We start from the raw sequence: 18,054 nt of genomic DNA, 5'->3' as shown, positions 1-18,054 counted from the left end.
GGTCCCAGGATCTCAGGATGGGTCGATGGGTGCGGCTCCCTGTAGGCGCAGCATCCCAAAGCACGGTCTCCTAGTGACCGCGGTGCGCGCTGACTCCGCCGTCCTGGTCCCAGCGACTGCGCAGCGCGAGCACCCCCGCGGCCCCTCCCCTGGGCGCGCGCGCGACCTGGGCGCCATGGCGGCAGCGGTGGCGACCGTGCAGCGGCCTGTGGCTGAGACGATCGAGGAGGCCTCAAATCTTCAGTGGCCGCTGCCACCGGAGCATCGCCCTTCCGGGGCAGCGACCAGACCAGGCGATGGTGAAGAAGCACCGGTGCGGCCACTGTGCAAGCCACGGGGCATCTGTTCCCGTGCCTACTTCTTGGTACTGATGGTGTTCGTGCACCTGTACTTGGGCAATGTGCTGGCCCTGCTGCTCTTCGTGCACTACAGCAACGGGGACGAAAGCACAGACCCGGGACCCCAGCGCCGTGAGCAGAGCCCCCAGCCAGTGCCAACCTTGGGTCCCCTCACCCGGCTGGAGGGCATCAAGGTAAGAACATCCTCACCCCCCTCCCGCCTCCGCGCTGAGCCGCTCGCTCTTTAAGCATTGCCAAGCGGAGCCAGAAGGAACCGTGGCTCAGCTCTGGGCCACCACGCTGCCCCAACGCGCATCACTGTGTGCGGGTCACGCGCGCGCCTACTTACTTTCCTACTGTCGCGCCCTGACACGGGACTTTTCTTGAGCAGTGCGGCCTGGCACACCAGCTGCCTGCTGTGTACTTTTCCTTTAGGTGGGATATGAGCGGAAAGTCCAGGTGGTCGCGGGCAGGGATCACTTCATCCGAACCCTCAGCCTCAAGCCATTGCTCTTCGGTAAGTCTGCAGGACACTTCTGGGAAGGGGGAGTGGGGGAGCTGCAGCGTCCACCTCGAGGCTTCTTTTGACCGAGTGTTTTCTATTTTGAACATGGCTGCTTCGCAGAGGCTCTCTCTGAATCCAGAGGATTACTAAAGTAGAGGTCCCTTTTCCGTAACAGGACAGCGGTCCCTTTTCCACACTTGCCTCCCAGCACCATGACCCCCTCAGTGGATCCTTCCATCATAGGCTGGGCAGCATCACCCTGAGACAAATGTTCAAACAGTTTGTTGAAATTATCTTTAGACAATCTGTGCTACTAATCTGTCACCTTCCAGAATCGGGGCAGGGTGAGAGACTGATAACCAGGTGCCAGCTGACCTAGGGGCCTCTCGGGAGATCACATTCCCAAAACCGATCCTGTGGTCTGATGAGAATCAGGCTGACCGTACTGGGATAAACTGCTAAACTGCTCAAAGCCAGCAGCCCCTCGGAGGGACACGGTTCAAAGGCCCAGCTTCTGGCTTCTAGTATTTGAGATTCTTAGGATTCTTGTCTTTCACTCTTCATGGGCAGAGCCTTTTAGGGTGACCCTTTTTAGCCACCCACATCACACACAGCTCCTGTTTTCTGAGTTCTTATTAAATGATAGGCTTCAAACACAAAACCATGGTGTTGTAAAGACCCCAAAGTCCTCCAAAGACTGCCAATGTCAACATGGTGGGAGCACTGTATTCACAGACCTTGCCAGTGTTAAATTTCTGCAACCCTCTCCAGACAGTGTTGACACCTGCCTTTAATCCCAGCACTTCAGAGGAGCGTCAGGTGGATCTCTGAGTTCAAGGCCAGCCTGGTCTACAGATTAAGTTCCGGGACCACAGAGAGAAAACCTGTATTAAAAGAACAACAACAAAAACAAAACAAAATCAAACTCTGTACAGACACGTGGCCTTGGCAGTATGAATTAGCAGACCCTTGGCTGCTGGGGAGGGGAGTTTGTAGAGAGTTTAGGTCTCTGGGCCGGGGAGATGACTGCGCCCACGCGACTCTCTAAATTCAACCCCTGCGATGCACGTGGCGGAAAGCAAGAAGCCACTCCCACAAGTTTTCCTCTGCCGTGGTTATCGGTCTCTCACCCTGCCCCGATTGACAGGTTAGCAGCACAGACTGCCCAGAGATAATTTCAACAATAATTCCAACCTCTTCTCTTTTAAAGAGAAGATTGCATTTATTTGTCCCTGTGTAATCTCCTCTTTAAAGGAGAGGCTAGAGAGTTGGCTCAGTGATTGAGAGTGTTCGTTATTACAAAGGATCTGGGGTCCATTCCCAGCATCCACATGGAGGCTCAACACCTCCTCAAGCCACGGGCACACATGTGGTACACGGGCACACGTGTAGGAAATACATTAGTATACAGAAAATAATGAAAAACGTCTTAAAATTTTAAAAGAAGAAGGGGTCTGCGGTGAAGTCAGGGGTGTGCTTCTACTGTAGAGCCGGGAGGGCCCTGGCTGCTGTTCTGGATAAGAGCTATAAATAGCAGTGTCCCATGCATGCTGTTGTGAGAAGGGCCCTACAAGGCTGTGAGCTGTCATCATCAACATTTCCGTGAAGAACATGAAGCCTGTGTCAGGTCCTAATTTGGGTATTGGAAACAGCTTTTTTCTGAAGCTGACGCTGTAACGAGAAAGAAACCAGGATAAACAATTAACTGGATGTGATATGGTAGTGACCACAGAGGAGGGGGAATTTTACCCTGGGCTGAGACTTCTGGTAGAGGAAGTAGGCCTTCCTGAGGGACAGTGAAGACCCAGCCTGGCAGCTCTCGAGGAAGGGAGATCTAGGCCTGTGAACAGACATGTTCGAGAGTTGGGTTTTCTCCCATTAGCTACCAGCCTGTATGTCTAATTCACGTTTGCGTTAGCTGAGGTGGACCTTAAGGCTAGAGTCCTCGGAATTTGCAGCTTGTTCTATAAAGAAGATAATTAAAGACCCAGATTTGAAGTCCCCAAGAGTAAGTCACAAGAAGCAGAAGAGACGAAAGGATAGTAAACCTCTCTGCTGGGGCCATCAAAATGGGTCCCAGTTTCTGCCAAAACTTTCAAAGGTTACAACAGTCTCTTGGCAATGCCAGGAATGCTGTATAACTCCTGAATGTGGGAGAGAAAGGCAGGAGGATCCTGAGTTTGAGGCCAACCTGGGCTACACAGCAAGTCTGTGCCTTGGCTACATATCAGGAGTGGATGTCAACAAGCAAAACAACACCAAGACAGACAGACAGACACTGGAGGCTGTGTGGTTTCCTTTAATCCCAACACTGGGGATGAGGGGGTGGGTAGTGCCACGGCAGATACATCTCTGAGTTCAAGGCCAACGTGGTTTTAAAATATAGTTCCAGGCCAGTCAGAGTTACCCAAAGAGACCAAGTCCCAAAACCAACCAACCAAACAAACGAAACAAAGGGGCTGGAGAGGTTGTCAGTCGTTAAGAACATTGGCTTCTCTTGCCGAGGACCTGTTCCCAGCACCCACCGAGCAGCTCATGACTGGTTTTAACCCCTGTTCCAGAGAACCCAGCACTTCTAGGGTGCAGGCACCACATGTGGTACACATACACGCAGCCAACACACATAAAAATAGTTTTAAACCAAGCTTGAGATGGCTCAGTGGTTAAGAGCACTCACTGGGGGCTGGAGAGATGGCTCAGCGGTAAAGAGCACTGTCTGCTCTTCCAGAGGTCCTGAGTTCAATTCCCAGCAACTACATGGTGGCTCAAAACTGTCTGTAATGAGATCTGGTGCCCTCTTCAGCCTACAGACATACATCCAGGCTGTATATATAATAAAGAAATCTTCAAAACAAAACAAACAACCAAAACTCCCAAGCTTTAAAAACACATGGGAAGTAGGGAGTCCCCCTGATAGTGCGCTTGCCTATCTCTAGTGGCCATAGGTTTAATCCAGCACCAGGCACAACAACACAGTAGGGATTGGACTGCGGACCTGGAATTAATCCCTGGAAGCATTCAGGGATTAATTTATAACTGTGAATTGCTAATCCCAGCATTTGGGAAGTTGATGCAAGAGGAGGATGGGGAGTTCAAAGCCAGCCTGAGAGTTTAGCTGTGAAGAGACGCCATGACCAAGCCAACAGAGCAGAAAGAGTTTATTGGGGCTTAAAAGTTTCAGAGAGTGAGTCCATGAGCATCATGCTGGGGCTTGTGGCCATAGGCAGGCATGGTGATGGAGCAGGAATTAGAGCTTACATCTGACCCACAGGCTCCAGGCAAAGAGCTCACTGGGAATTGGCTTGGGCTTTTGAAGTTTCCAGTCTACCACCCCCAATGACACGCCTCCAAGAAGGCCACACCTCCTAATCCTCTCCAAATAGCTCCATCACCCGGGGACCAAGTGTTTAAACAAGAACCTGGGGGGGGCATTCTAATTCAAAGTGTCACACTGGGCTACATAAGACCCTCTTTCTAGACAAAAAGAAATCTAGTTTTGGAAAAGGGAAACCACGGAGGAGAGCTGTCTAAAGCCTGGAAGCTCCAGCATGCTTCTGTGTAGGGAATTGGATGGTCCAAAAAAAATCTCATCTCAGGAAAGAGCAGAGTATGTTTGTCTTCTGTGTTCGCCTGTCTGCCATCCATCGGCCTGGTGTTCACTGTCATCCCCAAGAGGCAGGCTCTTAGCTCATGACATACCAGATGACCAAGGGATGTGAACTGGAACAAGGACCTCTCATCTCTGTGGAGCTTCAATGCAGAAGCTCCAGTCTCCCACCCCCCCACTCCCCACCCACCTATTTATTCATTTATTATATATAAGTACACTGTAACTGTCTTCAGAGACACCAGAAGAGGGCATCAGATCTCATTACAGATGTCTGTGAGCCACCATGTGTTGCTGGGATTTGAACTCAGGACCTCTAGAAGAACAGTCAGTACTCTTTTTTTCGTTCTCTTTTTTTTTTTTTTTTTTTTTTTTTTGGAGCTGGGGACCAAACCCAGGGCCTTGCGCTTCCTAGGCAAGCGCTCTACCACTGAGCTAAATCCCCAACCCCCAGTCAGTACTCTTAACCACTGAGCCATCTCTCCAGCCCCTGGTCTCCCTCTTTTATCCTGGCTTTATCTTGCTTGTTTATATTTCCTGTTAATTAGCGCATACATGGACTAAGAACTTGTTATGTAGCCCAGGTTGGCCCTAAACTCAGGATCCTCCTGTGTCTTCCTCCCATGTTCAGGAGGTACAGGCCTGTGTGGAAACAGAACCTTTGTTGTTGTAATATTGGCTATGCTGGAGCTTGCTATGTAGATGTGCTTAAAACTCACAGCAATCCTCGTGCCTCTGCCTCCAGAGTTCTGGAATTAAAAGCAGGCACCACAACACCACAGGCTAGAGAGCTGACTCAGTGGTTAAGAGCACCGACTGCTCTTCCAGAGGTCCTGAGTTCAAATCCCAGCATCCACATGGTGGCTCACAACCATCTGTCATGAGATCTGGTTCCCTCCTCTGTCATGGAGCTGTACATGCAGATAGAGCATTCATAAACATAAGTAAATGAATCTTTAAAAAAATAGTATGCACCACTACAGCGCACTGAAGTCAAACCATTCTGAATGGTTGTCACGGTCCTGGGGATATGCTTTCCTACAGTGGCTCTGCTCTATCCTAGCCGGCCCCTCCCACTCTGCTTTCTGAGGTAAGGTCTTACTGTGTAGCCCCAGCTACTAGCTAGTTCCTGGCTTGCAACTGGTGATCCTCCTGTCTTCATATCAGGAGCTCAAGAATCAAGGATGTATGACACCATGTTTGACTTTTTCCCAGGGCAGTGGGATTTCTTTCTTAGTAATGTAGTCTCTCACATTGTGGCTCAGGCCACTACTAAGAACTCACTTTAGCCCATGATAATCCTCTTGCTTTCCCCTTCCAAAATCTGGAATTTCAGGTATGAGCCACCATGTCTAACACATACGTGTGTATATGCACGTGTGTCTGCGTATACATACAGGCACTAGAGGTCAACATTACATGTCGATTTTTATTTATTAGTATTATATACGTGTTTGGACATGAATCCAGGCACACACGCCAGAGCATGCCTGTGGCGGGCAGAAGACAACTTTCTGGTGTTGGTTCTCTCCTTCCCCGTGGGTTCCAGGCATTGTGCTCAGGGTTTTGTGGCCAGTGCTTTTACCCACTGAGCTGTCTCGCCAGCTTCTTCACCATGGTTTTTAAGACACAGCGTCACACTAAACCTGTAACTCACTGGCTGGCCAGTAGCACCTAGGGTCACCCTGGCCTAGCCTCTTACTTGGGTGCCAGAGCTCCCAGCACAGGCTCTAAGCAGTGCATGGTTTGCACACCTTTTATCCCAGCACACAGAAGCAGAGGCAAGTAGAGTGGAGGCCGCATAGGAAGAGCCTGTCTCAAAACAAATGAATGGAGCTCAGGCCCTCAGGCTGCCCAGGCGGGTGCCTGCCCCACTGACTGAGCTGTCACCCAGCCCCAGTTTATCTCTCTTTGGAGAGCTCCTGCTCCGTTACCCGGTCCTACCCACAGATTAATGATCTTTGGAGCTATCAAGATGGCATAGATGGTCGTGATCCCTTGTTGTTCTTCCAGAGGACCCAGGTCCAGTGGGGCTCACAACCTCTCTATAGTCCCCCTGCCAGGGGATCTGTCACCTTCTTCTAGCCTCTGCAGCCGCTAACCATGCACATGTGGTATATGGACAGACACGAAGGCAAAATGCCCATACGCGTAAAGTAAATAACGTTCTTTTCAAACTGGCAATTCCCCTGCTTCTCCTGAGCGCTTGGGGTCACCTGTGTGTATGCCACCAGACCCGGCAGAATTTCTAGCCCCTGTCCTTGGCACCAGGGATGGGACTACCCGCGGACAGCTAGCCACAGTTTGATTTTTTTTTTTTTTGTTCTTTTTTTTCAGAGCTGGGGACCAAACCCAGGTCCCCAAACCCAGGTCCTAGGCAAGCGCTCTACCACTGAGCTAAATCCCCAACCCCCAGTTTGAAGGTTTGATGGTAACTGTAGTCACCAACAGGTGGCCCCCTGCACCTTCTTGCTAATGCTTCCTGTATGCAGTCCTGAGGAGCTCGCATGGCATCCAGGAACAGCCATGTTACTTGGTGAACATCAACTCTGGTGAGGGTAGGGATCCCAAATTCAACAATTCTAGTCTTGAGTCCAAATCACAGTGCGCTTAGCCAGAGTTTGTGCGGTGGTGCCGGTCTGCCCTTCACTGTAGACTGGGGTCATGGAACTGAAACTGATGCCAGGATGTCACTCTCTCTGTCCTCTCCACATAGCTAATTAGGATGCTCTGCCCTGGGTGATGCTCTGTCCTTGAGTCAGGCTCCCAGGGAAGCCATTCTCCTTAGAGATTTTGTTTGTTGAGAATCTCATGAAGCCAGGGACTCTGTGTAACCAAGGATGACTTTGATCTCCTGATCCTCCTGCCTCTACGCTCCACATGCTGGCTTGGCAGGTGCCCCCCTCCACTCCCAGCTTGTCCTTCTTTGTTTATTAACATTCTAGCGGTACCACACCACTCTAGGAAGTATGGTTTTTGTTCTATTCAGGCACAGCATGTGCGTCTCCCTCTTACATGTGTCAGGTGTCACACACATGTATATGATGCATAAAGAGGGGGGGATTGGAGAGATGGCTCAGTGGGAAACTGCCTGCCAGAGAAGCTCACAGAACCCACGTAAAAGCTGGGCACACTATGACACACCTGTAGTCCTGATATTCTGATGACAAGATGAGAGTTAGAGACAGGAGAATAGGGGGCTGGGGATTTAGCTCAGTGGTAGAGCCCTTGCCTAGGAAGCACGAGGCCCTGGGTTCAGTCCCCAGCTCCGGGGGAGACAGGAGAATATTGGACTTGCAGGGCCCCATAGCCTATTGGCCTACACAGTGGTGGACAACTGAACAAGAGGCCCATCTCAGACAAGCCGGAAGGCAAGGACAGACGCCTGAATTTGTCCCTGTGCTCTGACCTCCATATTCATACACATCCACACTTACCCGAGCACCCACCCCCACACACCGTGAACACACATGCCACACACTCAGAACTCTCCCGAGTTCACTGATATGGAACTGTCCAGGACGCCTTGGCTGAGGCTGCAATTCCCAGTCCCTATTAGAGCTGCCATCTGCACAGTGCGGGGAGGTGTCTCGAAAATGAGGATGAGGGTCATTGCCCAACCTCCACCCCTGTGCCCTCCACAGCAGCCCGTGGGGGCTCCTCCCCAGCCTAAGTCCAGTTTATGTGATCCCCTCAGGAATGATTTGAAAGGGGTGTGGTTTGACGATGACATTGAATATAGTGGAGACATTAGGCCAAGGCTCACTGTGGCCACTCTGGGTGGAAGGTCTTGACATCCCCTGTGACACAGATCATAGGCCCCCTCGAAGTCTCTATGGAACACAGTTCACCGGGAAAAGCCACAGCAGGCTATGAAGGCGACACGGCTGGCTTGCAAGGCCTGTCACTGGCTGCAACATGTTAATGACTCTGGTGTGGGAGAAACGGGGTGATCAAGTGGAGCCTCTTGTGCTCCTAGCACTGCCTTGTGGCAAGGAATACTCTGTGGTTGCTGGGTAACAACATTGTGGTCACCTAGCAACAGCTCTGCAGCCTGGCTTACTGCTTGGGCCACAGCTCATACCTCAGCCCTTCCCCCCTTTATCTCCTGCCTCCTCCCTGTAACGCCGGCTTTTTTCCAGCCTTCCAGTGCACCTCCCCCACCAGCGTCTTAGTCATCCCCACCCAGAGAGGGCTAAGGGAGGGCCCTGTACCCTGGATCTTCACCTCCAACCCAGATGGAACACGCAGCCCACCCCCACCTCGGCAGCCCACCCCCACCGCGGCACCCCCTCCCCTACTGAAAGCTCTTAGACACCACAGCCTCGGGCACACCCTCCTGGTACCCTGTCCTGGCCTTTGGGTTCTGAAAGAACTCCATTCTCCCGTTGTTCTCGCTGCTACTGATAATCTACAGCTCCGGGAGGGGCTTGCTCTGCCCAGAGGGAGCTGAGCAAATGCCTTTTGGAGGCGAAGTTGAGCTGGGGTGGAACGGTCCGCCTGGTGACCTTTAGGCTTCATCCCTTGCCAGCATCCCTCAGCAGACAGAACTTCCATGACTTCCTGGCAAGGAGTCCAGGCCTCTACTCTGAAATGGCAATGCTATACCTCTAGCTTGACATTCTAGAGACTTTTGACAGTTTCTGGTAACGGACCAAGAACTCAAATGCACAGAGGTCTCTGTCCCAGGGTACTCGCTTCCCTCTGCCAGGAACACTGGCAAAAACAAACCTTCATTTCTTCCCCTCCCCACATCAACCCCCAGTACTGATAGGTGAAGACAAAGCTTCCAGAGCAGGCCCTGGCAGGAGGGGACCACATCCTACCCACTCTGCCCCTGGGAGCCTCTGCCCTTTTCCTCAAAGCACTCGGTGTTAAAGAGAGAGCAGGGGAAGACTCACAGGGCATTGGGTGGCATCCCTTGGGCAGGGTGGGGCAACGAGTCATCTGCTACTGAATAGCCTTGGCTGCTATGTCACGGGCTGGGGCAGATACATCTCAGGGTGTCCAGTGTCATGGCCCAATGGCATGGCTTGGGGAAGTGTCCTGCATTCTGTTAGATGCCAGATGCTGTGTCACTGTGCGATGCCATCAGTGTCAAAGCCCTCTGTGGGTCTCCTTGTCTTGGTCTTAATGAGCTAGGATTAAGGGCTTTGCCCACACAGAAAGTTCTGAGGGTTTTTGCAAAACTCTCAGGTCCATGCACCTGCCTCATTAGGTCTCGACTTACTGACTTAGCTGTTTGCCTTTTCTGTTTTGTTTTGTCCCAGACATGGTCTCTTGTAGCCCAAGCTGGCATTGAATTTGCTATGGGGCAGAAGGTGACCTTGAACTTGTGATCCTCCCTCAGCTCCCAGGTACTGGGATTGCATGCAGGTGTGTCTCACCATGCCCAGTTTTATGCTGTGCTTAGGATTCAATCCAGGGCTTTATCATCAAGGGGAAGGGGCTAAATTATCTCCACTGGACTTGCAGATTCCTCGTACTTAATAATAAAGAAATCCGGGCTCTGGGCCTGTGTTGTCTTCCTCCAGCCCCTTTTTTCTTCCTTTTTTTTTTTTTTAAAGATTTATTGATTTTATATATATGAATACCCTGACTTCATGCACACCAGAAGAGGGCATCAGATCCCATTACAGATGGTTGTGAGCCACCATGCAGTTGCTGAGATTTGAACTCAGATCCTCTGGAAGAGCAGTCAGTGCTTTTAACCACTGAGCCATCTCTCCAGCCCCACCCCACCCCCTTTCTTTTCTATTTAAGTTCTCTGTCTTTAGCAACCAAGAGATGAAAACTGATAAGAAACCGAGCCCAGCCCTTGCGCAGCCAGCGTCGGCTCACACCCTTTCACTGTCCACGGGTCAGATGGGGGTCTTTATGCTGTTCTATTTTCAATGTTACCACATCTGGGGCCCCAACGCCCACCTTTGGAAGTTAAGTCTGCTCTCCAATCTGTTTCTGCTCTGGGTATAACATCGGGGTGGCTCTGGACAAAGAACTGATCTCTCTGCTTGGGGTTCTTCTTCACGTGCTGGAGAGATTATGGAGCTGTGAGGAAGGCTCAGAGCAGCATCGGCAGAGTGTGGTCAGCTGTGGTCACTATTAAAAATGGCTCCCATCTTGCTGTAGGGCCAGTCTTCCTGGCAGTAATGCCATGTCATCCTAAAAGCATGACAGGAGTAACAAGATACTCTGCAGGAAGCAGGGCAGCCTTTTTCTCTGCTGGCCTCTGGGCTCTCAAGGGTATCCTTTTTTTTTTTTTTTTAAGATTTATTTATTTATTATTTATATGAGTATACTGTTGCTGTCTTCAGAGACACCAGAAGAGGGCATCAGATCCCATTACAGATGGTTTTGAGCCACCATGTGGTTGCTGGGATTTGAACTCAGGACCTTTGGTAGAGGAGTCGGTGTTCTTAACCACTGAGCCATTTTCCAGCCCTTTTTTTTTTCTCTCTCTTTCTTTTAAGGTTATGGAGGTGGATGGCAGAAAGCATCTGGGCTGTGAGATGCAGGTTCACATCTGAGGTTCAGGGTCTAGCCCCTTCAAACCGCCTGCCAGTGCCACCTGTGTGTGGACACGGGGACGTAGAGCAAAGTCCTAGAGCCAGCAGTCTTTTCTCAAAGTACGAAGAGACTGGCACATCCTATGTGATACCCACTGATTCTCAGTACTAATACTTGAACAGAACACGAGTAAGGCCCTCTGGTTGGCCCAGAGCAATGGTTCTCAACCGGTGAGTTGTGAGCCCTTTGAATATCAGATAAATTACATTGCAGTTCATAACAGTGGCAGACAAAAACAGTTATAAGGTAGCAACAGAAGGATAATTTTATGGATGGGGGTCACCACAACATGAGGAACTGTATTAAAGGCTTGAAACAGCAGGGAGAGCTTAGAGCTGAGAAGCGCTGCTCTCAGTATTGGATGATGCCGAAGGGAAAACTGAAAGCAAGAAGCAGCCATGATCCCACTGAACGTTAAATATCCACAGCCAGGTGTGGGGGCACAAGGCCTCAGTCCAGGCCCATGGCAGGCAGAGACAGGCAGAAGCCAGCCTGGTTGACATAGCAAGTTCCAAGCCAGCTAGGGCTACAGAGTGTGACCTCCCTGGCTCCATACCCAAGAAGAAGCCAAGCTGAATTTTGTGATGCACACCTCCTAGCACTCAGAAGATCAGGGTAGAAGACCAGGATAGTTCAAGGATATCCTTGGCTACAGAGCAAGGCTGAGGTCATCCTGGACTCTGTGAGCCACTGTAACGACAAAGTTGTCTGGGGGTTGGGGTGTACCTCGGTGGTAGAGCATTTGTCTAGTATGTGCAAGGTCCTGGGTTCAATCCCCAGCACCGTCAGAAAAGGAAAAAGAAAGGAAAGGTCAACCCTCTGCTGTTCAAGTTCACCCCGTGGCCTTCGGTTCCGTGCTGAGGCGGTAGATAGATCGGTGCGTCTCTACCTTAGGCCTAGCTCACTTTCCAGATCTGGCGGCCACCTGGGGACAGAAAATACCCAAGAATCAACCGTGTAGGGAGTAGGGGAGTACTTGGTGCCCCGTACTCCAGCTCAGTCCTCGGCATCACCGACCCCTGCCCTCTCCTGGCAGAAATCCCAGGCTTCCTGAGTGACGAGGAGTGCCGCCTTATCATCCACCTGGCACAGATGAAAGGGTTACAGCGAAGCCAGATCCTGCCCACTGAGGAGTATGAGGAGGCCATGAGCGCCATGCGAGTCAGCCAGCTGGACCTCTTCCAGCTGTTGGATCAGAACCACGACGGTCGCCTGCAACTCCGAGAGGTTAGGACCCTGGGGCGGGACCAGGTCCTGGAGGAGATGCCTAAAATTACCGTTCTGGTTGCCACATGACTTGTCTAGCTTAGCCCTGGCCTCTGCAGTCAAATGCTACCCCAGGCTTGCTTGGACAGACCCTGGCCCAGGGTCTATCCTACTTCTTTCTCTGACAGTCCCTTACTGCCCTTGAGACTCCAGAGGATGGCAAGAAAGTCTGTCCGTAGGGAACGTGGTTATCACTAGGGCTTTTGAGTAGTGTCCCTTCTGTGGGCTGAGTCCCTTGCTGCCATGTCTAAAGGTGACGATGGAGTAAAGACCATCAGGCTGCGTCTCTTGCTCCCACACCCTCACATAAGGACTTCTCACACTGGACCTGCTTTTCCTGAGAGTCGTGGTCCTTAGGTCCCAGGCACATGTCCTCCTGGTATCTGCCCTCTCATCATACATAGCCAGGCCTTTGCTCTTCCCTCACCTGGGGTGGGTGTCCAAGGGTGACATGGGCCTGTTTTCATTCCACCTTCAGCAGGTCTGGGAATGGACCTGGCCCTCAGGCATGTGTACCTCCTTTCTGGCTTCCTTCATGGCCGAAAGTTCACCCCACTGAACCTCTGCACAGAGACCTCGGCATTCCTGTTTCTTCTTCCCTCATGCCCGGGCGCTGAAACCTTTAGCCCCACAGCAAGTCTGTTGAGGTGACTCTTTGCTACTAGGGGGAACCGCACACTGAAGGGCCTCCCTGTGCTTTAGGTGCTGGCCCAGACTCGCCTGGGAAATGGACGGTGGATGACTCCGGAGAACATTCAGGAGATGTACTCTGCTATCAAGGCAGACCCCGATGGTGACGGTGAGCTCTCGCCCTCCACTGTTCTGTGCTTGTGAGCCATCTCCTCCCAAGAGCGTCCCTGGAAAGTGTGGGCCCTTCCCCCGCAGCAGGCAGCTGCCGAGCCCGGGGGGGGGGGGGGGGGGCTTGAAAGTGCAGAGAGGTAGGGAGGTGAGGACCCAGCTTTGCCTTTAACTCCTGGGAAGCAGGTGAAAAGCCAGCCGTCCTTCTCCTTGGTGACCGTCTACATGACAGATCCTGGAGACCCTTTTGGCTGCGTCCGGCAGAGTCTCGTGAACCTCAAGTGAGAATTCAGATGAAGCCTGCGGCTGGGGGCCTGTTGCATCCCTTTACTATAATGTCAGGCTACTTTGAGTAGAATCCAGGCCAAAGGATAGAAGAATTACAGCAAAGCCACCCACTCTGCCAGAGCCCCAGAGGGATAGCTCTGCTCAGTGGTTTGAGCAGGAACAGAGGAGTCTTCTCGGCTGTGGAGTGGACAGGAGTTTTTTTTTTTTTGTTTTGTTTTTTTGCTAGGGTAACTGGTATTGTAGCCAGAAGGGCTGGCCGACAGGGTACCACCAAGGATAGGACTTGAGGGAACTTGACTAGCCCTGCTTTCACACTACAGTGTGGAAGAGAGTTCTCTCTCCTCACACGCCATAGGCTGGAACATGGCTCACTCACACTGCTACAGGGCAGGTGGCAGAGCCTGGGGCCATCTTGGTCATGTGGCCCAAGTGTCCCATGGAGACCCTGCTCTGGCTGTCTGGGTTTTCGGGACCAAATCAAGGTTTAAACAGAAAACAAACTTCTCTGGGTCTTCCCTCAGGGCCCGATGTGACAGAAACCAGGTTCATCTGACCCGAGTCCAGGTGGGGACACATGGCCCCCCAGTGCCTGAGGCCAGGGGCTGCCGCTACCTTTGGGGTAGGTAGGGAGGTGCTGCCTGCCGCTGTGTTCCTCCACACTGGCGAGGCAGGCACTGATGAGACTGCTCTGCGCAGGAGTGCTGAGTCTGCAGGAATTTTCCAACATGGACCTTCGAGACTTCCACAAGTACATGAGGAGCCATAAGGCAGAATCCAGCGAGCTGGTGAGGAACAGCCACCACACATGGCTCCACCAGGGCGAGGGAGCCCATCACGTCATGCGTGCCATCCGCCAGAGGTGAGCATCCGGGACCACTCTTCCTGGGGCAGGGTCGCCACACAAGTCCTTTGCCAGAGCCAAAGTGATGGAAACTGATGAACTAATTTAGGATTAAATTTCAATTGTTAGAGCAGGAATTTGAAACCCTGAAAACCAGGGCAGCTAATGAAGGCACATTGGCCTGGTTGTGGGCAAACAACCTGTGGAAATAAGTCAAGCCGGGCATGATGGTGCACGCCTTTAATGCCAGCACTCAGGAGGCAGAGGCAGGTGCATTTCTATGAGTTCAAGGACAGCCTGGTCTACAAAGCAAGTCCAGGACAGCCAGGGCTACAGAGACAAACCTTGTCTGAAAGAAAAAGCAATCAATCAAGTATTTATTTTCTGTCAGTTAGGAAAACTTTTCTGCTCAGAGAAGCCCTGGGCCTTGAACATGTAGCTTCATAAGCTAGGCTAAGACCTCACCCCCGTCATCCTGCAGTCTGGAGCTGAGGCCTGGACTTGGGCATGAAACTGTCTCAGGAAACCTGTGAAGATGAGGCTAAAGACATGGCTTGGTTGGTCACGAGCTTGCCTACCATGTAAAAAGCCACATGTGATCTCGCTGCAGGAAACCAGGTCTTGCTGGGATCATCTCCAAGCCCAGAACTTGGGAGGCAGAGACTGAAGCTTCGGAAGCTACAGATTGCCCTAGGCCCACATGGGCCTACCTCAGAGTCTACCTTAAAAAAAAAAAATCAAAAAATAAAAACAGAAGTTTTTAAATGAACGATTTTATTCCAGAGAAGAGAGTCAGCTCCCCTCCTCCTGAGTATACAGCCATCTTGTTTTCTCTGTTAGTTGGAGATCTCTGTGTCTGGCAGCCTGGGATGTAAATCATTACTACCACAGATCAGATCCTTTGTGCTCGCTCGCTCGTTCTCGCTCTCTTTCTCTCTCTCTCTCCTGTATATGTGTGTGTGTGTGTGTATGTGTGTCTTTGTGTATGTGTGCATATATGTGTGTGTGTCTCTATGTGTGTATGTGTGTGTGTCTGTATGTCTTTGTGAGTGTCTTTGTGTGTGTGTGTGTCTCTATGTGTGTATGTGTGTGTCTCTATGTGTGTATGTGTGTGTGTCTGTGTGTCTTTGTGTGTGTGTGCATATATGTGTGTGTCTCTATGTGTGTATGTGTGTATGTCTGTGTGTCTTTGTGTGTGCGTGTGTGTGCATATATGTGTGTGTGTCTCTATGTGTGTATGTGTGTGTGTGTGTTTGTGTCTTTGTGAGTGTCTTTGTGTGTGTGTGTCTCTATGTGTGTATGTGTGTGTCTCTATGTGTGTATGTGTGTGTGTCTGTGTATCTTTGTGTGTGTGTGCATATATGTGTGTGTCTCTATGTGTGTATGTGTGTGTGTTTGTGTGTCTTTGTGAGTGTCTTTGTGTGTGTGTGTGTGTGTGTGTGTGTGTGTGTGTGTGTGATGTCTCGTGTATCCCAGGCTCACCTCAAACTTGCTATCTGCTCCTACCTCCGAATCCCAAGTACTGGGGATACAGGCACAGACCACATTTCTGGCCTGCTAGGGTTGAATCTAAGACCCAGTACACGTTAGGCAAGCCCACTGCAATTAAATGACATTCCTAGCTCAGCCTTCCTGCTCTTAGAAATCACATCCAGCATGGCTCATGGGATCTCCAGGGGAGGTGGGCAAGGGTAAAGCTGTGGCTGGCCCAGGGTCCACCTTGGTCAGCTCCTCTGGGTGGCCATCTTGCTGAATACCTGCTGCCTACCAGGGTGCTGCGCCTCACTCGCCTCTCGCCAGAGATCGTGGAGCTCAGCGAGCCTCTACAGGTTGTACGATACGGTGAGGGAGGCCACTACCATGCCCATGTGGACAGCGGACCTGTGTACCCAGAGACCGTCTGCTCTCATACCAAGCTGGTAGCCAATGAATCTGTACCCTTCGAGACCTCCTGTCGGCAAGTACCTCCCACGGGGGGGCGTGGCTTCAGTTGCCCGACTGGGCACCTTGAGAAGTATGAGACCAAGACTACACTGGGCCATCCTGGTCAGCTGTACCCCACCTTCCCCCCAAGTCTCTCCTTTATGGAGTAACAGGAAAGTGGTGGCTACTGGCCATAGTGTCTATCTATTCAAATGAAAACAGATCTAGCTATCACAGATACTGAAACTTGGCCCCTCTGAGCAATGATTTGACTCCTTCGCTGGAGGTCTCAGGCTCCGTGTCCAGAGTTGTGCCCTCCTGCCTGCACAAAGTTAAGTTTTCTCCTGACTTTCTGGCTTAGTCCTCCCAGTTGCAAGGAGATTGAACAGTATTTCAGCTTCTAAAAGCTTACTCTTCCCAGCCAGATCTTTGGCATAAGGTCACAAACTTACCTCAGTGCACCTGTGATCCTGGCCACCCAGGAAGAACGGCTCTGCAGGGAAAAGGGCTAGACACATCTTAGCTAGCCTAGCCTGACCCTGTGGCCCCCGGGTATCCTGCCACAAGTGGGAATATCATAACCCACAGTTGGGGATCCGCTCAGCAGCCCCCCTGCCTTACAGCTACATGACAGTGCTGTTTTATTTGAACAATGTCACCGGTGGGGGCGAGACTGTCTTCCCTGTAGCAGACAACAGGACCTACGATGAAATGGTAAGGGCCAATGGGCTACTCTATTACTCTTGGGCTGGTAGCGCCTTGGGCAAGTGTATACACACCCTTCCAGACCACATCTGTCTGTCTTCCCTCCAGCCAACTTTGGCTGCCTGGTCATGCAATGGCTGGCAGTCCAAAGCCATCATCACCTTGTTGCCCACAGAGTCTGATTCAGGACAACGTTGATCTCCGAGACACTCGAAGGCACTGTGACAAGGGGAACCTTCGGGTCAAGCCCCAGCAAGGAACTGCAGTCTTTTGGTACAACTATCTTCCTGATGGGCAAGGTGAGAGGGTCTATTATGGCCAGGTCATGGGCTTCTCTGAGGAGACTTACTCTCCCTTCTGCTACCTTGAAGGACTGTTTCTGTCTGCCATAACCAGTGATTTTAAGACACAGTAGCACTAGTACACCATCTTGGGTTATCTCCTCCCATTTCCTTATGCACCAGCCTTCCTACTGTCTGGGGCAGGGAAACTTCTCTCCACAACCCAGGCTGGAAAGTGCTCAGGCTCAGAAGCAAGGAAGCTTGGTTTTAGGGGGCCAGTATGTTGACCATGCCTTAGTGGGTGAGATGCCAAGTCCTTCTGTGGGAATTAGATGTTTGCACAACTCAGGCTGGGCCAATCTAGGGCTTTCCCTCCCTAACTTGTCCTTTTTTCATGTCGCCTTCTTACCCCAGGCTGGGTGGGTGAAGTGGATGACTACTCGTTGCATGGGGGATGCCTGGTCACCCGCGGAACCAAATGGATCGCTAACAACTGGATCAATGTGGACCCAAGCCGAGCACGGCAAGCCTTGTTCCAGCAGGAGATGGCTCGTCTGGCTCGGGAAGGTGGTGCTGACTCGCAGCCCGAGTGGGCCTTGGACCGGGCCTACAGTGATGCCCGCGCGGAGCTCTGACACGAGGCCCTGATGCGAGTCACCCGCTGCCCAACGTCAAAGACCCTGCAGGTCCTCTGTCCTACTGCAGACTGAAGTTCTGGCTGACCTCTTGCCCTATCCCTCCCTGCCTGCAGCCGCGATGAAAGGCGCAGTTCCTACATTCACGTTATTTATTGGTGTACAGCCTCCATGCTGCTCCGTTAAATAAAACTACAGGGCTTCCAGCCAGGGGCCGGCGAGCTAAGCGCCCGCTTGGGGGAGGGGAGGCCCGTCGCCCTCCCCGCTAGTCTCACATGGGGGTGTGACTCTCTGATCCGG

The 18,054-nt window shown here is 51.7% G+C and overlaps 1 protein-coding gene across 2 annotated transcripts; it reads left to right on the top strand.

Annotated features, from left to right (window-relative positions):
• Positions 1-151: 151 nt before the first annotated feature.
• On the top strand, positions 152-17,960 carry P4htm (prolyl 4-hydroxylase, transmembrane). Of its 2 annotated transcripts, XR_015626519.1 has the most exons (10): positions 152-532; positions 774-855; positions 12,054-12,244; positions 12,986-13,082; positions 13,891-13,988; positions 14,066-14,228; positions 15,982-16,167; positions 16,757-16,847; positions 17,014-17,137; positions 17,534-17,960. XR_015626519.1 is itself a non-coding variant. In NM_001399277.1 (9 exon segments), coding segments are annotated over 9 exon segments (1,512 nt in total). In that variant the 5' UTR covers positions 152-175; the 3' UTR covers positions 17,755-17,960.
• The last annotated feature ends 94 nt before the right edge of the window (positions 17,961-18,054 follow it).

The sequence above is a fragment of the Rattus norvegicus genome, chromosome 8, assembly GCF_021556685.1.
Source record: "Rattus norvegicus strain SHRSP/BbbUtx chromosome 8, alternate assembly SHRSP_T2T, whole genome shotgun sequence".
NCBI lineage: Eukaryota > Metazoa > Chordata > Mammalia > Rodentia > Muridae > Rattus > Rattus norvegicus.
This window is presented reverse-complemented; position numbering and strand designations above follow the sequence as displayed.